This window comes from Rhipicephalus sanguineus, chromosome 4, assembly GCF_013339695.2.
Source record: "Rhipicephalus sanguineus isolate Rsan-2018 chromosome 4, BIME_Rsan_1.4, whole genome shotgun sequence".
Taxonomy (NCBI): Eukaryota; Metazoa; Arthropoda; class Arachnida; order Ixodida; family Ixodidae; genus Rhipicephalus; species Rhipicephalus sanguineus.
The window spans coordinates 31953965-31976331 of NC_051179.1; the positions used below are offsets into that span (position 1 = coordinate 31953965).

General features: G+C 46.9%; 1 protein-coding gene across 1 annotated transcript in view; it reads right to left on the bottom strand.

Moving 5' to 3' along the window:
* LOC119391123 (protein gooseberry) overlaps nucleotides 1–8715 on the bottom strand; it is a 42774-nt gene extending 34059 nt beyond the window's left edge. The window contains exon 1 of the mRNA XM_049415159.1: nucleotides 8538–8715. Within this exon, the coding sequence (XP_049271116.1) occupies nucleotides 8538–8589 (52 nt within the window). The 5' untranslated portion in view covers nucleotides 8590–8715. The remainder of the gene's footprint in view (nucleotides 1–8537) is intronic.
* Between the last annotated feature and the right edge of the window lie 13652 nt (nucleotides 8716–22367).

The window sequence follows — 22367 nt, forward strand, 5'->3', positions numbered from 1 at the left end:
GCGTGCCAATTCGTGATGATAATTTTCTATCTACGACACGTGGTTTTGGGACGTTAAACCCCAGATATTATTATTATCTACGACGCGCGGCCAACCTCGACCTTAACAGCTCTTCTGTAAAATTGTACTTGGGTGTTCTGCGTGCCAAAAAATCACAGCATATCCACGGAGTGAATGATGATGAGTGGGCGAAGCTGCGGAGGTTCATCGGTAAACCGTGAATCTTCCGTGAATTCTGCCCAGTACATCATCACCGACGTGAGATCGGGCGCGTTTATACTAAAGGTTCGATGAGTTATGACGACTTGCAGCTCACTTTAATTTTACATGTACGCTGTGAATTTTCATTGTTTAGAAAACCATTGCTTTAGAAAACACCTTGCGTCTTTCGTTAAGCAGCTGGCGTCTTTTTCGTTTTGCTTTAGAAACATCTGGCGTTCTTTCGTTTTGTTTTTACAAAACATCTGGCGTCTTTCGTTGGTTTATTTCATCAATCAACGGCGTTTTGAACAAAATTTTTATTGTTTAATCACGCACAGGAGAAATCTCACCAGGCACTACCTTGGAGGTAAACAATGGCTGCTAATGGGAATGAGAGACAGAAGAAGTCGGCTTTTAGCTAACACTTACACTTCTACAGAGACAGAAGAATTCGGCTTTTAGTTAACGCGCACGCTGCGAATTTTTTATTGTTCAACAACGCACAGGAGAAATCTCCCACCGGCACCACCTTGGAGGTCAAAGGGTAAGACTTGTTACTCACTACTACGAGCACGACGAGGGACGAACGGGTGCCGCCTTAAGGAGCTTCGCCCCTAAAATATTCTGTATCAGAGCGAAACGGTGCAGGCCCGTGTGCCTATATGCGCACGTTAAAGAACTCACCCACAGCGGTGGTCTAGTGTATATATGGTGCACGGCTGCTGACCGGCAGGTTGCAGAATCGAATCCTGGTGGTGGTGGTGGTATCTTTATTTCTCCCAGAACAACAACAAAAAAAAATATATAGAGGGGACCAGTACGAAGACTGGTTGCGCTATTTCAGAGGAGGTCGGCGGGGATCCCTTGGGATACCGCAGCCTCCACCGCGCGACGGCCGCACTTTCGATGGAGGCGAAAATGCTCGAGGCCCGTGCACTTAGATTTAGGTGCAAGTTAATGAACCCCAGGTGGTCAAAATTTCCGGAGCCCTCCACGGCGTCTCTCATAACCATATCGGGGTTTTGGGACGTTAAACCCGATCAATTATTATTATTATTACATGCTCCACATCCAACGTCTCGTTAAATACGGTACTGCTTTCACCAAAGCGATGATGTGTAGCAAAAATATTTCAACGAGAAGTGATATAACGGAACTTTAGGCAGCAAGAATGCTTAATTTGCTATTTTGCTCAGTGTTTGCGGTCTCTTCCTTGCCAATAGTGCAAAAAAATGGCAAAAGGAAGTCGCGTCTCCAAACGAGGACATCTTGTCGCAAAGGGTTGATTAACTATTGCAAATTATTAGACAACGTTATCTACAGAGTATTGTTTAAATATCTTTAATCTTTTTCTTTTCACTATCTCTCGGGATGGATTTCGGCGGGGCCAATCATGCATAATGCAACCATCTGAACTTCAATGTGACGTACTAACTGCACATGACAGTAGCAACATTGTTCATGCTTGATTTGTTTCTGGATACTCGCAAATCATTTACATAGTACCTCAATCTGTGAGGCATGAAACTCGCTTTCTTAAAGATATGCTATAGACTACAAACCGGAAATTGGAATTATTTAAACAATGAGGGACAACATGTCGTTTTGAATGCAGAAAAAAAAGTCATGTAAGCGTGATAGAAGACGTACCGCAGGGTACAAATGGTTTCGCTCCAAGTTAAGGTTTACATAATCGGCATAGTAGATAGTATACAATTTCACATAAAGCTGTTCGCAGACCACTGCAGGCGTCATCTGTCGACAAGTTGCTTCAACACCAGATGCAGTAGATTCAAGGTGCAGAAGAACCGACATTTGGGCGAGTTGGATTGCGTTAAACATGATGAGTGGTTTTCAGCGCAAATGACGAAACACAAAAAAGAAGAAGGAACACGAACACCAGCGCTTTCGTCATTGTTTCGTCATTTGCGCTGAAGACCACTCATCATGTGATTCAAGGTGACCTCAATGCAGTAACACGTTGATGTACTGACTGGGACATGTTCCTAAATACCCCAGAGGGCAACCACGTTAGTTTTAAGAAAAAAAATTAGCGATCAGTGTAGTTTTTATTCCTGCGCTAAATGCAGCTCCACTAATGTGAAACCTGAGGAAGTGCGTAGCACGGGCACCCAGCGGTTCCCGTTCATAGAGTTCCCTCCAGTGGCGTCGCCAGGCGGTGGCACACCGGGCCTGTGCCCTCCCCCCTGATTTTTTTCTTTTTTTTTTGCCTTGGCATAGAGAGCACAAGATGACACTCGACCACACGTGCCTGCCCGACCCCCACTTCAAATCAAGGAGCTGACCCCCCCCCCCCCCACCCCACACACCTGAAAAAAAATTCTGCCTACGCCCCTGGTTTCCACTGCTCCATTTACCTAACCGTAAAGCATGTAGGGTTTCCCCGGCACGAGTAGAATCTTGTTAGGGAGATTCGCAAGCTCGGTGTGCGACATGCGCGCTACTTTTTGCTGCGCTTTATCGACTTCCTCCTTGCTACGGCGGTTGAGATACGAGTCGTCTGCAGTGAGTTTCGTCAGGTTCTTTCCCCTCCAGATGTAGCGACGAAGGCGCCGGAGAAGCGCCGGTGGGAGAAGCCATCGCGCACTTGGCAAGGCGGTGGCGCCCTCTCTGAGCGGCGCGGGTGTCGGTCGCACATTTCCGAAGCATTTTTAGCGAATTTAAATTAATTATTGCGATTACTTCTTGGTCATTTCTGTTAATTATATTATTTTAGACTTCGTTCGTTTATTTTAACCCATTTTTGAGCATTGTTAGCCTTGTTTTAGGCCTGTGTTGACCACTTGATTTTGAGCGCGATCACGCCGCGTGGGATCTACGGATGGACGACAAGCCGGACCCCTAGAGTGTTACACACTTAAAGCGTCAAGAAAACTGAACAATATCAATAAAAAACGCCAGGCCTGGACAGAACACGCAGCACAAGTCACGGCGAAAGCTGGAGGAGCGGTCTTTCTAGCCCGTCGTAAAACTCTTTGTGGGAGACTACTGCAAATACAAAATTCCAAAATTTTTTGTATTCCACTAAATTCTGCAGCATGTTGCACACTCTGTAACACATGAAGGCAAAAGCCTGCTTCAAACTTGTTATGGATTAAGTTAAACAGTCGAGCAGCAGAGTTCTCGCAAGACACAACGATCTGCAGATTATACACCCCTACCCCCTACCCCCTCTCCCCATTCCCGGGACCGCCAGGGCTAAGGTAAATAGCTTCGCTGTAAAAACTTCTGATTTTTCTCTGTATGTACCAGCAATGGGTGCATATATGAAGAGGCAGCATAGGAAATTCAAGATTTCCTTTCCGCACCGCAGAAAAACGTGTGTGCCATTTTTCTGACTCCCGGGAAGAAGGCTTCTTCGCCGTACGTTTCTATCTGTTCTGACAGGTATTGAATCACAGTCAGTCACGCCTTTTTTCTTTTTTAAGTACTAAGGATTTTAATACTCTGCGTGCAAAATTCCCAGCGGAAGCCGTACACTCTATATCGCTGACCTCTAAATTGGAGCTGGTGGCACATGATATTAGTAACCAAAATTCCGAATTACGGAATTAAGGAATTGCAGAAAAGCCTGTTGTCTGTTAGTATAAGACACCCGCGACAGAACATTTATTTTATAACCGCTGACGACAGGGGCGTAGGCAGAAATTTTTTCTCGGGGGGGGGGGGGCACCTTCTTGATCTGAAGTGGGGGTCGGGCAGACAGATGTGCTCGAGTGTCATTTTGTGCTCTCTATGCCATCGCGAAAACAGATTCGGGGGGGGGGGGGGGGGGAGTGCACGGGCCTGGTGTGCCACCCCTGGCTACGCGACTGGCTGACGATTGCGCTTCAGAGCAAAGTTGGGCACTCCGTCTGTTCTGCATGTTTCTGGGCACGTCACCGCACGCCAGACTTCACCGCCACTCAAGAAACGACTGCGAAACGATTCGCTGTGAAACATGAAAGCGCACTTGGGACCCAGCGTTTGGATGGACACTCAGTGTAGAGCCGTTGTAATGCAACGATTCCATCACACGCTTTACGCGCATCGTCAGTGGATAGAGCAGCACCCCACGTGCATTATTATGAACAGTGGAGCGGCATATAGAATATAAAGCGATAGAAACCCCTACATGCATTAACTGCAACCATGCATAGGCAAGGCGTGCGATGGTTCAATATTGCATGCGTCTATATGTGCAGTGAGCTGTGCACATGTTGTCGGTGACGTACACCTGTCGCTCAAGAGCCCTCGTGCGTGAAGACCAAAGCATGCTCTACACACACACACACACACACACACACACACACACACACACACACACACACACACACACACACACACACACACACACACACACATATATATATATATATATATATATATATACTATATATATATATATATATATATATATATATATATATATATATATATATATATATATATATATACACATTCTCGCTCCAAAAACTTCGAAATAAAAAAAAAAGCAACTCCATACGTTAACGTTTCTCTCTTGCCGAACACTGGTGTCATTCACGAAGATACTGAGAGATGATCACGCCGCTGGTTCTATGCGTTCGCGCGGTATACAACGTGTCAAACGTGGACAGCGGAAATCATCTGTCGGACGTGACGGATCGGCATTTGACACACACACGATCGGAGAAATTCCGCGGTCTATTTCCCCTGAGGTCACTTTACAGCTTCAAAGGCATGGATAGCCAAGAACCAATTCCAAAACACGCACTGGTTCTCAGTATCAGAGGGCAACAGACGCCGGAAGGTACCCTCACTCTAAACGAAATGTCATGCATGTGTATTTTGCGCACCCATCTATTTTCCAAAATCCTGAATTGTTCTATATGGTAAAGACTCTGGATTACTCTCGCAATCAAGCAAAGGAAGCCAGTACCGGAAGTGCCCGTGGCCGAGCTCGCATGAGCAAGGAGCAAGTATATACGCGCCCTTTTCCCGTCTTCGGTTCACACGCCATGCACAGCCGCAGCAGTGTTCAATTTTTCCAGTTCCGCCCGCGTTCTAAGTGGCGTACGGCCGCAGAAGGGGGAGCGGCACTTCCTCGTAACAAGTTCGCCACGCCACCACAGGAGCTGTTTGCGATTATCGAAGGGATTTGCGGTTTCCGCGGTTAAATTTCCCTCCGAACCGAGCTTTCCACGGTCTTTTCGACACAGCCAAAGAGGCGCCCAGGCACCCGTCGCTGACTAGAGGGCGCGACGGTGCTCTTATTCGCCGCCTCAGTATCGCCGAAATCGGCCGCCAAGGATACTGAAAGAAATGAGACGTTCTCAGAACATATACAGATGCTCCCAAGTGTCTCAATTCTATGTATACCTTTCTAACGAAGGCTCCATGGGTGCCGCCATAATTCCCTCTGGGCAATTGTAAATATGGGTGACCCCCCCTGTCCCCCAAAAATCCACTGTCGGGCCCGACCTTCCTGCTTAGGCTGGGTGTTCTGGCGCTATACTGTTGCATCACGAAAACTCCATTACCGGGTGAGGGTCGGGTTTTTAAACTCGGTTTTTCGGCTTTTCGGTTTTATACTCGGTTATTAAACTGATAAACGGCTCCTCAGAAACTTTCGTTTTCATTCATTTGGCAGAAATTAATTGATTAGCGGGGCTATATGTTCTTATACTCGCCGTATAGACGACCGGATAAGACAGCTAAGCGGGTATACCACTTTCGTTTCAACTCTGGCGTAGCCGGCGAAGCATTGAAAATATATCGTCGCAAACGGCACAGAATTTGAGAACACGTCAAGAACGATACAGGGCCAACCATGCTCTCCGCAAATTGGCCAGAATTAGAAAGCACTTCCTGAACGACAGAAAGCTGAATCAGTTGGCTCGTACAGAATGCAAAGACATGCACACAAGGAGAAAGGCATGGAATTGGCGTATATGTTTTCCCTCTCTTGTCCAGTTTGCATGCCTACCTCTGTCAGTTTGAAAACAGGTAATGAAATTGATTGATTGATTGATTGATTGATTGATTGATTGATTGATTGATTGATTGATTGATTGATTGATTGATTGATTGATTGATTGATTGATTGATTGATTGATATAGGTGTGATGCCATGAATGTCAGTGTAATTTCTCGTACTATAGAACCCATGTGGACTTAATAAAGGTATATTTTTTTAAAGCTTCTGTAGGTTTATTATCTTCCTGACTTCTTTATGATGCTATACATGACCTTTCTTAATCGATAGAAAAAGAAATAAAAGATTACAGCGGAACAGAGGTCAAAATCAGTGCAGTCACGGCAAGCCAGTGCGGGTATACGCCATGGCGGCATCTCCACCATGCCCTTTTGTTTTTGCGCCTTCCCTAATCGACAAACAATGGCCTTGGTATCGTGGTCATCCATGTGTTAATTCTTTCACTTTAAACGTTCAGGATAGCCGCCACATGGTCCCCCAAGCACGTTACCCGCGACGTCTGTCACTCCCCACAACGTCAAAATACGTTTAGGATTTGTCAAGCGAGTCGTCATTCGCAGTAGACATGCCCTGGAAATTGGAAGCTTTTGCAAATGATGGCGAGTTCAAGTCGTATTAATGTTTCTGTGATATTCGTTGTTCGAACACTGCTCGTGTCAATGTTGCGTGCCGAAACGACAGTATACAACAAGTAAAGCTGCTGTGTATGACTCTTCTATAACAGGCTGCTATGTATAACAGTATAACAAGTCTTTCTTCCCATAATTCAAGATTCCTGCTGAAGATCAAGCGAAGCATAGCAGTGGAGGGACGCCGGAGTATACATTGCGCAAAGATAGCAGAATGCTAGAAAAGGACAAAGAAAATTTATATCACTGACTCATTTTAGGTAGATTTATGCATACCGAAATCTTTATGACAGTTATTTACGCACATTTATAGTAATCTCCTAATCAGCGGAAATTTGAAGTGACGCAGCACGTCGGTCTCGGATATAGGTATACCTATTCATTCGTTTGTATTATCAAATTACAACATTCGACAAGAACTAGCATAAGTTTGGACATGTTGGTGTTCCATTTCAGCATACAACACCAGACAAGGGCGGAGTGAAAGCGGACGCTTGTCTTCATCCGCTTTCACCCCGTCCTTGTCTTGTGATGTGCTCTATATATATAGATGCTGAAATGGACAAGAACCTTTACTATTTTTTTATTCGTACATTCCATGTGGCTGCTAACCCTATTACTGTATCAAATAGCCGTGCATGTGATCAAGGACAGCGGCCTTCTCCGATCAAAAATACTAAAATCTGGTAACACTGGAAGAGTATAGAAATATACGTTGCCGTTAATAACTACTGCAATTTGCCTCGATGTATACAAGCTCCTCGTCGAAAACTAAGAGCTAAAGAAGTCGTTGCTGAAGACACGCACAATGCAAATTGTCACTCACTATAGCGGCACTTTCACTACAGTGCTATAGGTATAGTAAACCGAGAGAACAAACGACATAGTCGACATGAAGTGACGGTGTCGCAGCCGCCCCTGCTACATATATATATATATATATATATATATATATATATATTATATATATATATATATTATATATATATATATATATATATATATATATATATATATATATATATATATATATATATATATATATTATATATATATATATACCGCTCCCCTGTACCGTCTCCATCACTTGTCAGTTTCTCGAATGCAAACTATAAGTATTCCCGTTCAATCAGCTGTTGTGGCTTATAACGTAGTTTCTCTTTAGGCCATGACTTCATAGAGCTCATGAGGACCTCATGGAGGACCTCCCGTGATGACGTCATAGAGGACCTGCTGCTTTTTAGTGCGAGCCTGCTGGTTGTGAAAAACGCCCTCATGATTCTATTGGTCCATGTCTTTACTTTCCTCGTGTACAAGAAGCCACTGATTATTGCGGCTACGAGTGGAAGTTCCTTGACCACCGTTAAGCGCAAAAGCCTTTTGGACGAAAGTACGAAAAAGACATGGACGCGCTGTCCGTGTCTTTTCGTCCAAACCTTTCGCGCTTAGAGGTGGTCAAGTATGAAGTACCGGCTAACTCGAACACACCCGTCGTGAAGTTACCCGACAATAGCAAAAGGGTTTTCTTATTCGGTCTATGCCCCTGCTCACCAGTGACGTCATGAGCTCCTTGTTTGCAGGCATTAAGTTTGTCTAAAGACAGCATGCATTAAACTGGCAGGTGACGGAAGGACGGCTATAGAGCGACGGTAAAGTTGGCCTAATTCATAACACTATTACGCCTCTTCCTTTACGCAGCCGCGCTCGTCAGCAACGGGTAGGCCGTTCACCTTGAAAAGGGTAGGCGGAGTAGAGCGGCCGAATGTTCAGCGTCCCGGCCATCGCCGCGTTCAGCTCCAGGGCCAGCTCCAGCGTCGGCTTTGTGAGAGAGGCGCCGTATGCAGAGTCGCGGAGGTCCTCCCCCGCAGCCAAAGTGTACCTCTCGGGCCGAGCTGCTCGAGTGACCACCACCACAACCAAACACCACCACCAGAACCACGCGAACGGAACGGACACAAACGGCGGGCACGCACCTCCTCTTGCCCGGCAAAAGACCACGGCCGTTCTACGCCGCCTGGCGCGGATTCATTCAATGAACCGCATGCTTCGCCGGTGCGGTTCACGAAAGAACGGAGACAGTGGGGACGCTGGAAGCAGGGGAGGGGGGGGGGGGTGCACGCCAAAGCACCCTTCCCGTCTCTGTTCGGCAGTAGCGTACTTGTCCCCTCTTCCGCCTGTGACGTGGGGGGGGGGGGGGGGAGGAGGAGGGGTAGCAGGGGACCCGTTTCCGCGGAGGTGAGAGATGTAGGGGGTGCTGGGTCTCCCCCCTCCCCACGCCCGCCGCTTGGTCGCGATTCGTCCCGGAACCGGCAACGGGACGTCCCCGGACCGGACCACGTAGGAGGAGCCACACATAGCCTAATGTGGGACTACTGACGCCGAGCCCCTCCGGCGCCAACCTCCATCACTTGCCGCTCGCCTTCGTTGCTTCCCTGTCCCGCGTGAACAGATATACAATCGCCACCCGCAACAGTTTTGCAAATGAGCGAGGGAGATGCTTGGCCGTGCTCGAGGGGGAGCTCCCGGAATACGTATATACGCAGTGCGCGCATGGGCCAGGAAAGGAGGAGGGCGAAGCGCGTGGCGCTCGGGCGCTGAACACTGAGACAGATGCATCTCGCACGGCTACGCGATGCTTGGCTTGCACATTTGCGAGCCTGGCGTGTATGTTCGAATGGAAGGCTTTCGTCTGCGCTGCGCGCCTTGCATTCGTCTTTCTTACACGCTCGTAACGCTGGTTGGAATTGCGAGTTGCGCTCTATGAAGATGTATTAGTCAAGGAGGAGAGAACGAGCCATAGGTGATTTGGGCAGTAATAAGAGGAGCACAAGGAAGGAGATGTGGTCCGTGCTCACAACTTTACCCTCGTCTTGGCTGTATATCAATATGGAGGGAGGGGTGGTCTAGCTTAGCTTAGCTTGCTACCTTACTAGGAAAACCTGTGGATTGATTGATTGAAAAATCTTTATTGAAAACAGTCCTGAAGCTCGGTTTTTTAGGCCGAGGCGGGCCGCGTCCACGTCGGCACCACCAGTCCGAGACGGGTGTCTTCGTCGCGAGCCTTCTGGACAGCCCTTAATTGATCTTCGAGTTCGTCGCTCTTGACGAGCCGCATCCACTTCTGCCATTCCCGGTTGGGATCGGCGAGTGTAATTTGCCTATAATTTCTTAGAAATAAATACCATTCCGCTGTGAGATAACAACGAGCTCTCACGTATTCACCTCTAGAAAGCTGAACATATATGTCCTACATGAGCGTTAAAAAGAGGTGCTTGGATAAAAACTAGTGCATTTAGTTTGGCGATACGCATTTAGCAGTGCTGCTTCGGTGGAAAACTGAAAAATACGCACAGCGAACGGTAGGGACACCCAACACACTACCCACAGCACAACGCTATCGTCAGGTGTACATATTACTACGTCAGGTGTACATATGGTGTAAATATTAAAAATTCTGCTTAATCATGTGACAATATACCTTTCAGCGGCAACCGTAAATGCCCATATGTTAGGCTCAATGTCCGTCGTATCTTTCAAATAGGATTTGCAACACACGTAATGCATAGCTTGTGGGCTCGCATCCCTCCGGCGGACTTTCTTGTTGTCCGTTTTCATTCACCCTAATACCACAGTTACTACACTAATATTAAAAACCATAAATAACCTCTCCTACGATTTTCTCCGCTTAATAGGCTTCACTCGGCTGCCTCTAACCAAAGCAGGCCGCTCGGTCCATTCCCCTTCTTTCGTCCAACAATTTTGGCACTTCTTAGCAATACACGTAAGTTTGTGGTGAAACAAACTTATAAGCCGGTATAGTTAGATTATGAAGGGATGGATGAGAAGATGATCACAGAGTTGGGTACACGAACTTAACACACGCGCACGCACGCACGCACGCACGCACACACACACACACACACACACACACACACCACACACACACACACCACACACACACACACACACACACACACACACACACACACACACACACACACACACACGTATACGCGAGATATGTCCTAACTGCGCCGACGCAGAAGAGCCAGGATATAATCAGCTCCATCTAAGGGCGGTTTCTAATCTACCTAAAGCAGTGTGTAAGAAACGTATACAATCTCTCTCAAGGCGCGCGCAACCGCTCCTTCCAGAGAGCGCGAAGCTGTTGAAGTGTTCCTGTCTCGTGGTTCTTTTTGTACTTCAGATCAATAACAAAGATAAATTACAATATCGAACGGCAAATCAGACATATACCCATGACGATTGTCATACCGTGCCTTCCCCTGTCGTTGCGTTTTTTCGAACACAAGAACTCCTTAAAAGTGAAAATGCGTACACCAACAAATCTCCCTGATACCCCTGCTGTTACTCTTTCACGTTGTTAGAATAAGGTTCCCAAACACGCGCCCGCTGCCCTGCCGCTATTGGCCCGGCCCGCACATGTCTTCGTTTCATATTTTTGAAAGAATTTTCTTTAATAAGTATGTGCATGAGCTACGCAGACGTGGCTCCATGGTTTCAAGCATCTTTTCGCGAGGCACCATGTGTTAAAACATAACCATTGAACAAAAGCTCTATATTTCAGAATCGGCGTCCAGATTTCATTCATTATAACGATCACTGTCGATATGTTTCTCGAAACCTGACGTCAAATCCCCTTCAAAAATGACCCATATATCAGATATGCGAAAGGCCCTCTCCGAAATGGCAATATTAGCTGACATATTGTTCAACCATACCCACTTCCCACCTTCTCCTCTAACCTTCTTCTCCGCTTCAACCTACTTTAGTGCCCCGGCTCTTGCAAGAGACTAAATTTCTTGACTGTGGCCCTCCAGCTGAGGTGAGTTTGAGACCCCTGGTGTAGAATAAAACGCAGATGCTTGGCAGCACTGCATTTTATTCATCATGACAACACGAAAGCAGGCGATCAATGCAATATAAGTTAAAGACGGGGTCGAGATCAGTGAAGGAACGCATATGCACACAGCAGGGAATGTTCATTGTTTAAACATTATGGTTTAACAGTTAACTCAACAAAGTGGTGACGACATCGGTCGAACGAAGAACTTCGCACATATTTCTTCACTCGACATGAAAAGTTTTCACCGAGAACGACAGTGAGACACTTACACCATACAAAAATAAGAGGGTATTGTTTAGGGACAGACAGCTCAAATGGCATTCACTGATTCGTGTGCACTGGATTTCTTATTGGAATCAGCCATGATATAGGCGCCCTATTGTTTAACCGAATTCGCAGTCGGGCTTCGTTTCATAGTGGTGTACACGTGAACGAGTATCTATGATTCCGAAGACCTTTCTAAATGGATGTATTCCAGATGCTGACGTTCAGGATTCTCTTGTCATTGTTTGGTGTCTATATAAACAGTGTTAACGTCATCATGCGATATGCAGCGTGTATACAAAGCACTCTGCAAAACGCATGCATACACACCTTGTTATATCTTTCCCCTGCGTTCATTTTCTGCAGTTGACGTCCAGAGTTTGACGCGCAGTGGTCTTTTCCTTACTAGCATGGCGGTATACTTGAGGAAATCTTCAAGTGTGTCTTCTTACCCGGCCAAACATTGGATATATTCACAAGGACCACAGCACACGCACCCATCGTATAAAGACATATATCTCAGATTGGCGCATCTTTGAAGGATTAAAGAGACGAAGTTTGAACAGAATCGGAACGGGCTTTGACCATGCATTCAGTGACCAATCGCTGAAGCCACTGAACTTTCTTATATAACGACTTATGAATGCGTGGACATCAGATGGGGACAGGTGGACCAGCAACGGTTCTTCACCTGATTTCAAGCAAGCGCGCCGCACGCAATTAAAGCTTCGGTCCCAATAGCGTGACGTTAAGCGCAGTCGAGTGCGTAGACGTGGCCGTGGGTTGCGTTTGCGAATACAAGCTGAGGCTCGTCGGGGCCTCCACAACGCTTTTGCACCGGCTGCGGCAGCCATGTATACATACGCCATGCGCCCGGTTATTCTTCGAGCCGATGGCAGCCAGGAAGAGACCACACACCGGCGGGGTCAAACATTCCGCGGGACGCCACAGCTCGCAATAGGTGTGCGTGGCGCATTTGTGTATACTATGCCGCGTACAGGCGTGCACAACCACTCACACGCACAGACAGACGCGCGCGTCATTTTTCAGAAGCGATCGCCCGAGCTCACATGGGGTCGGCCGCGCGGCAACAGACTCCGCGCCGCGTGCTTTCTCGTTCCTTTCTCGCACTGCATGAGAACTGCCGGTGTCTGGCTGTCGTTATTAATGGTTCTCTCGCAATGATGCCGTTGCTGCCCCCACCCCCCCCACCCCCCCAACCTTGCGGGGTGTTCTCGCGCGCGTGTGTTTCTCGTATATACTGCAGGAACGGCTGCCTATATATCCCCAGGTGAAGAGAGTGCGAAAGGCGTAGAGAGCATGCATGAAAACCACATAAGACTCGCTCGGATTAAAGCCCAGTTATAGAAGATCCGAGTGCCTGTTTTGCCGCTGCCGCGGTGTGCCTCGAGAAAGAAATGGACGTCCGGATCGGCGACGTGCAGTCCAATTTCTCAAATAGCTATACGATGGTTAATCATGGTCCGAATTGTGAGCGCAGCTTCAAACGCGCTAATGTGCATTCTTGCCTTCCACAGCGTGACTTACTTTGTTTATCTCATTCTGTTTGCCCTCATCATCGTCGAACAGAGTATGCAGGTATATGCACTATGACACTTTAATCATTGGAATAATATACGTGTAATTTTGCACGGGCTGCCTTCTGATTGTGTCGTTCACTTCGTCTCTGGTGTTCGACGGTTGGAACATATTCACTACAAAAAGTTGCCATCATATTCTAGAGTCACTGCCATGTTGTGATGGATACATTTGTGTATTCTGCATCCTGCAAGGCAGTCCCGGAAAGTTCACATTTTTGCGGACAGGTACGGCGTGATGAAAGTTCACAGCAACCGATCGCAGTGTTCCGATAGAAGAATTATAAGAATGTACAGGCGGGCTCATTAGCAGTGCCGGCGCAGTCTCGAGATGCTGTGAATTCAACCGGAGCTGCTCACAAATGCATTGAAGCAGTGGCGCAGGGAGCAGCTTTTAAAGCAGAGCTTTCTATACGCTTCTCCTTCGACCACGGCTAAAAGAGGGGTGGGGGCTCGGATCGCAAAGGCTGTTAGTGTGTATATATGTATTTGTGATGGTGGTATGTGCGCATCTATTGCTGATCACCAAGCAAAGGGGCAGTCCCTTTCAGCGGATATTGAAGAAGGATGCATAAAGTGTTCCGATATTCAGTATAATATAACCCTTCGTTGGGTATACATGTGCGAAATTCTCGCCAGTAACAAAGGTAATAGCCGCCGTGATCATTAAAAAGCACGGATGTGGCACGCGTAAGCAGTTTCCACTCGCAGCGAGAAACAAGGTCAGCCTCACATTGTATGCGGGGCACAAAAGCCGAGAGCTCGAGCTCGTTACACGATTCGGCTGCTCATCGTTTGCCGACTTCAGCGTCATCGCTCGTCCACTTCAGCGTCACAGCAGCAGCAGTGGCAATCGCCCACTTCAGCGTCACAGCAGCGGCAGTGGCAACAACAAAAATGACTCCAAAAGAAGGTTAATCAGTCAATCTCGACAGCAACTATTTGACGAATGGTGTTTGCTCTTACAGGGTGCACCGCGCCCTCGTCTCATCCGCCGCATCCGCGGAGGCGCGCGAGCCTTGTCGGGGTTCTGTTGCGGGCCGGCGGAAACGGGCAACAACCATTTACACCTGATGTGACGCGCTTTCTGCGGGCTCACGCCCCGCCACGCCCACCCACATGCGCGCGCGCGCCCTCGAGCGCCTCGCTTTGAAGACGCCCACGGACTCTCGTAATGGTATAAATACGCGCCCGCAACTTCGTTGCACGGCATATGCGAATAGTGCACATTATACGCTGGTGCACGGTTTGTGCGTGTGTGCCTGCTCCGCGGTCATTTTTCAATCACGAGTCTCTCGCGACTTCGTTTACTCTTTTGCTGAGGGGTCGCCACACGTCCCAATGCCTAGCCCGACCGGGCTAAGGAAAAAGGTCTCGGAGGTGGTTCTCTTTACTGAATGAGAACGCTTTTCGGTGCTGATATTTGCCGCCGTTGTGTCTCCGGGGCACTCCGCCAATAACGGGTCGCAGCGGGAATTCCCCATCTCGAGAGTGCCGAAATGAGTGATGACCAATGAGGAACGGCAGCACGGGTGCCGGGATTTTGTTTAGTTGAAGTACGCCGACTTTCGGTGGATTAGCTTGAAACTGCCGGGAATTGGAGCAGACACATGCTGACCGCAGGGCCGGACACTTTCGTTGACATGTAGAGACCTTGATGTCACACAGTGCGCGCGACAAACCCAATTAGAGAAGAAGAAAGGCGGCGAATTTCTCCGAGTAATGCCGTGTGCACAGAGCGTTTTATCAATCAGAGCCGGGTCCAACGCTTGCGTTAATGAGCGGAGGAGAAATGTGGCCAAGTAGTCAATTCTATAGACAACATCAGCCGAAAGTTAGTCAACACTTGCCGCCATTATAGTCTGCACTGTACGAGTAAATGCAGGTAAGCGTCACACAACAGACTCCGGACAAACACGTACTTTTTTCTATACAGTATATGTAGTCACGATCATTTTATATGATATATTTATAATATTTGTTATATGCTGCATTGCATCAATAAAGGTCCCTTTCCTTTTTTTCTTTCATCTCGGAAAATGGTGTTTCTGACGACAGCCGGGAAAAAATGTGGTCCTCAAGTACGTCTATCTTAGGGTAAAAAAAATATTGATTATGCCAGTATAACAGCGAAATGAGGACAATTAAAAAAGGACATAGACCACAAAAGTTAATACAATGCGACGTTTCGGCTCCCGCACGCGTGCCTCGTTTACTACATATATAGACCGTTTTCACGGAGAGGAGGAGCGTAGCCTCGAACCGGTGTATTTTCGCCGCTTTCTCTCTCTCCACCTCGGCCGACCGCTGCCGCTGGTGTGTGAGGATTCCCGAGTTCTGCACTGCGTGGTGCGTGAGAGGTCAGCGTGTTTCCATTTTTCGACGCGCTGAAGCAAATGTGCTGCCGCAAATCGAAATGATGGACGAGAACTGGTTACCTTAAGCTACCGCTGCGCTGTGTTTGGCTGCAGCAACAGCAAGGGAAGCCTGAAAGACTGGCAGCCAAGGCACGCGAAGTGCACAATGCTTTTAAATGACTTCGCTTCTCTCAGGTCGCACGCCTTCTTCTCCCACAAATAGTATATTATATGTGGTGTCTTCACTTATGGCCACATTTTCAAGTCATCAAACCAACTTGTGATTGTGCTTGGGTGCTGGTACACTTTATCATCTGCACCAAAGAGAACCAATGTCAAGGCTGACGACTAATACACAAAATGTTTGGCCAAGAGCTGTTCTCTCATAACATCAACCTCTCTGATTTCTATGCTACAGCACATGATTTACAATGCCTGCGGCTAGAAAATGTTCAATCTTTGTGCGTGCAATTTCGAGGTTATCGAATTAGCACTTTCCAATCTACATCACAGAAAGGCCTGCATGACATGTGTGCTTTGGCGCAGGTACGCGTCTCGAACGTTTCGTCGAGAGCATGTTCTTTCTCGACTTGACAATTTTGTGACGATAACTAAGGTAGCGTTATGACAACCGCACCTTTTTTTTTCTTTTCTTTTTCACGCGACAACCTGGGTGTCGTGAATAATCGGCCCATGTTCGTTAAACCCAGGTCGTTACTTGGAAACGTGCGCTCGTCGTAATGCTTCTCAAATACTCGCCAGAAAACAAACTGACAATAATGTTACCAAAAGCGGGCGCCCTTTCGACGTATCGCTAGTGGCGGCGGCTCGCGCCGAAGCGAACTCACGCCATGTCATGCTTCCAGATGTGCAACAGGCTTATTTTCATTTTATCATCGTGTTGTTTCTACGCTGAATTTTGAGCTCACCCGTCGTACATCTGTTTCTTATCCTGTGCAACGATCAGAGGCCACAAGCTTTTAACCACGACGGCGACACGAATGAACACAGGCATCGGTGTTTGTGCTCCTGTCGTTCCATGAACATTGCATTGCGACGTGCTAAGCGGAACCAAATGGTCGGTTAGGGATTAGAGTTACGTTTAACTTGCATATTCACGGCACAGAAACCAGAGAGTCATCTTAAACACTAATGCGCGCACCTATAGCGCGCAGCCGGACAATGGCCTACGTGTTCGCTCGTCTCCATTTACGTTTCTCCGATTACTTCGAGAGTTGTCCTAAATGTTAACGCTCTCTTATAGCGCATATTCCAAGAACCACACTGAGGTCAGCTATAACAAAACATACAAAGCAATTGCCAGTTTACAGATGCTGCTTAAGAACTGCATTGGCATTCTACTCATCGTCGGCGCTGTTGCGGGAACGTCTCGTGGGCCGCCGCTGCTTGCTGTTTCAGCCATTTTGAAGCTGACAGCGATTATTTACCAGCGCCTTTACACTCGCGAAGCGTTGCTCTGTTTTGCCCGTGTACCGCGAAGAACAGCAATACCTTGTGAACTGAGCGTATACGCTGCATACACAGACGCGGAACCATGGCGGAACCCCACACACCGGAGCGAGCGTCTAGAAAACGTACAAAATCCTTTTGTGTTCGACGGCTAGGTACCTAGGGAGAGAATCTCTAGGGATTTTCGATGGTGGCGCCGTCACATCTTGGCGGAGCTTTCTGGAACGCCGCTTCGCCGACCGGTGTGACCGGTGTCGGTGTCGGCTGAGCGCGTACGTCACTTGTCTCTGCGCCAACGACGATGACCGCGAGCAGACCGCTAGTCATGCAGCACATGCAGCTTTCGTCTTGACAACCACTGGACAACGTAGTCCGTGAACCGGTGTCCCGTAGCGACTTCGTCGTGACTGCCTCAGAGAACGTCTAGTACTGCCTTTGCTTGATTGACGAACGTCGAGGGCGAAACAGAGCGAAGGTGCTGCAATGAACCACTGGACAACGTAGTCCGTGAACCGGTGTCCCGTAGCGACTTCGTCGTGACTGCCTCAGAGAACGTCTAGTACTGCCTTTGCTTGATTGACGGACGTCGAGGGCGAAAACAGAGCGAAGGTGCTGCAATGCGCTGCCTTGCCACGACAAGTAAGTAGCGATCTCTGTTATTTCGAGTTGTGCTCCGCTAGTCTGAAATGTCGGCGTACCTGTTACATTTACATATCAGAGAGCGTGATCATATAGCTATGCTGCCGTTCTTACGTTGTGGATACGGAGCGTGATAAAACATTTCGAACTGCGGCACAAGAGGCTCATCCGCGATCGCTGCGCGAGCAGAAAAAAGTTTTCTGCGAAGGAACCGATCGTGTGTTTTCATGCACTACAGCCGCTACAGTTCGACATGGTTAACTTGCACCAACTCGCCCAATGTTCGGCTTTGCGTAATTGATAACTGCTACTATTATTATCTCATCAACTAATAGGAACAGTTTCTTCGCGCATAAAAGAAGCCTGATTGCCACAAGTGTTCAGGTTTGAATGTCGGATTTGCTTGCATTATGAAGTGTCATCGCGCTCCATGTTTCCAAGGGATTGCAACTGCTTGCAAGAGGAAGCAGGCGCTCTTCGTTCGCTAGTTTGATACAAGTGCCACAGTTCACCAGACAGCACTTAAAGTGTTTAGTGCGCTCGCATTTAGTGTTGGTTTGTAAAGAGCCTTCTACGAATTGTAAGCTGAATTGTAAGCGTACTGACGGAAAATATAAATGAAAGACGAGAAGCGTTCACCTCTTTTTTTTGTACACCGTATCTCATGTGCCTGCTTAGCTGGCCTTCAGTAAGATTATGCGCCATGTAATGCTTATAAGGATTGTGAGAGTGATACATTTAAAGTAGTTGCAATAAAAAACCAATGTAAATGAAAAGGTATGACTATATACAGCAGGATATATGCATCTTTATTTAAGGCATGAACAGCAAGAATGAGGTTACTCAAGCAACCAACTTTGCAAAAAGGCCAATGGTGCACAGTCTAGCAGCCTTACGCTTCCTGGAAGACCCTTGTGTAACATTGCTTGTCACTCACACCAGTCAAAACTTGCTTATTGAATGAACATGTCGTAGGCTAGACCTGCTCTGCTGTCCTGCTATATGCTACAACAACATGGCAAACATGCTTTCTGTGTCCCCCAAATATAGGATTACAGCAACATGCAAAGGGTGCAGCTGCCACTCTGGTGCAGTAGCGGTACTGTCCATAATGCACCATCCTTTCATAACTAGTCCGAAGGTACTAGCCTACACATGGCGTTATCGACACTGGGCTCAAACCACACCAAGGCCTATTGAGAATGTAATTAAGTTTTCCTTCACCATCCATACTTGATGTGAAAAATTTCTTCTGCCTACCTACCGTAAAATCCCGAGCAAGCGCCCCCTCCTTTTTTCAGATATTTGAAATATCTGCAAATGGGACCGAGCCAGTGATCCCCCCTGCCTCCCGCCCTTTACACTGCTTCATTCAGTGTTTTTATTCGCTTGACAAGGGCTAATAACGACAGCAAATGCATGCTCATTCAAAAACGCATTTCATTGGAAGCACGTGCGGCTCTTCTACCTCCATATTGAATTTTGATCCGTGACCGAGCAAGGGCCCCTCTTCAAATCTTGTCCGATTATGTTTTTATGGGAGTGGTGCTTGCTCCGGATTTTACGGTATTCAGTTAAAACTTGATCTAACGAAGTCATGAGGACACTTGAATTATTTCATTAAATCAGGAAGTTTGTAAAATCGAGAAGCGGATTTTTTGGCTCTTTGAAATCTAAAATTGTAACATATAACAATAACCAAAAGCTACCAGGCCATTGCTCTCGTGATTAATCTAATTGCTGCACAGGTGAAAAGTACGTGAGGGTGGCTCTGACATGACGCTCCCTTGTCGCCTATGTCCAGGGTGATGCAAGCCAGAAAGACCATTACGTGAAGAAATGACGGGCGACATATACGTGGAGAACCGAACGAAGTGATTGTGCAGCAGGCCAAGCCAGAAAGTTGCAAGGAAACTATTAGTGCCACAAAACCAGCCACCGCCGCCTCTAGCACCATCGTACGTAAGACACGCTAATGACGCTGAGTCCATTGCTCCATGCTGGGCCAGTGGAGCGCCAGCCATCATCAAACTAATGCTCTAGGGCTAAAGCGTTAGAGTGCCCTCGAAGAATTTTTTTTCTCCTCTATATCTTAACTCTGTCAAGCAAGTAGCACACAAAGTGAAACTATATATCTCTAGCTCAAACAATGTCCACTGTCCTTATGCAGCCAAAGCTTTAATAAAGTGCTGTGTGTGAGCCGCAACCACAATTTGTATTCTTAATCTGTAAGCTAACGATATCATTTGGAAACATTGTTATTGCAAAAGCTTCTACTTGGGATGCTGCCTTACATCCTTGAGAAACCTTCAGTAGTGATTTTAAAGTCCTTGGAATTGGGCTATCGAAACCTGTACAAACCCTGTTACCTTCTCAGCCTAGAGTATAGGGACACTAACAGAGCAAAACGATTTTTCTCATATTAGTAAACTACTCTTTCGCAATACCAAAAACACCACGCTTGCTGTGAGAAAACACGCAAAACAAAAATGTGGGTGGGTGACGCACCTTGAAGTTTCCGCACCATTTGCCGTGACGGCCGCCTACTAGGGACTACGTAGATCTTAATCGGTAAAAATGAAGTACATTGTCCTCTGAGGTGCCATAGACTGAACATACCAAGTCTGGGTAATTTGTTGAGCCAATGGTACCAAAATACCATAAATTACACTTTGAAAATCCGTTACGTCACGTGGGGAGATTTTGGCATGAAATTTAAAAAACGAACTTTGAACTTGATTTTCTCCTCTATTAATAAACCTATGATGGCGAAATTAATGACATTAGAGTTCTCAGAGCCAATTTATCGATCTAAACGATTCATTGTTCTCTTTAGTGTACCCTTTAACTAATGAACAGTTGTTGTGATTCACATTTATGAGAATGAATGCAATAGGGTTTTCAGCTGTACTATAGTGTGCACTATACAACCTTTATTTGTGCAGGTTCCCGTGCTGCAAGTACAGTCATAACCCCTGTGGAGGGGATCCGACCCCATGGAGAACGCAGGGGCTGACGAGCTGCGTTTAAGTATGCTTTGCTGGTGCTTTTAGCTATTTCAAAAGACACAAGAAGTGGCCCGAATCTATTGGCATAGGCTGCTCTTCCTCATCTCAATGAGCATAGCTCTTGGAATGCTGGCTCCGCCAAAAACTAGCCATAAAGTTCAAAGTAAAGTTTTAAACCATGTACTTTTTGTCATCTCATGCGAGCTGCCATACACACACAGATGAATCCTTTGTTGTTGCTTGGAGGTAGACTTCATGCTTCTCTCCCAGCAGCCAAGCTCTCTTCTCTTTCTATTATGTATTACTTTTCTTGATGTATGCTTCAATGACCAAAGTATGCATGCTCACTCCCTGCTGTGAAGGAGAATGCACCGGTGTTGAAAACAGCATAAAAGGATGTGAAAGGTTAAAGGACCCCTGACAGGTGAAATTTTAGTTTGTGACTTTTTTTTACTGTAACTTGTAGCCTTGTGTCTGGCGATGCTGAAATTGAGTGAGGCATAAGCGCTCTGACATATTGTATAATTAAGCTAGTGTCGGTAATTCTGGCCACTTTTAGCTTCATTTGAAACACCCGCCTCAAGTCATAAGAAACTACTGCCCCACAGCGGGGAAGCACCTAAGACATTGTGTGCTAAAGGTTTGGTGACTTGATAGCGCAGTTTCAAATCGGGGGCCCCGTGCGCGATAAAGTATGAAACGATGTGGGTGCTTTCGGTATGAGTTAATCCGGTTTAAGTGAGTGTCCCCTCAGGAAAATTTAAAGCATTCCCTGGCTTAAGCAGCCAAAACCAACCTGTGAGCAGCCCGACAACTGAGGGAGAGGGCCGAGAAACAATAGCCTTGGTCGGTGCCAGTTGTGGTATTGTGTGTGACCTGCCCATCTTTTGCGACGTCAACAGTACTGGCTTTTCTTGTGGAACGTCACACGGGGCCTTCATCTACGTCATATTAGTGGATATGTCGCGAAGTGTTGCCAACTCGGATGAGCACTCTCACTTACTTTAAAACCAAATTAAAATATCTTGACGGTAACGTTTGCCACTAATAATCGGCCAGAAGTGCCCACGTGTGCAGGACAATCAAACAACACAACATCTCGAGGTTTTGATTTTGGCGTCAGGGGCCCTTTAAAGGGAACTAAAAGTATGCAGAACAAGCACAGACACCCAGTGTGTGTGTGCATTCCATTCCTTCCTCTTGAGTAAGACTGAAATCTTGACTGTCTCAAATGAAATAATTTCACTCTTCACACTCTGCAATTATTAGCTTAAAATTTATTTAACTATGAAACAAAAAGGGGCACCAACCAGTCTAAACAGAATGTTTATGACGTTTGGACTTCCAGAATGGAAGC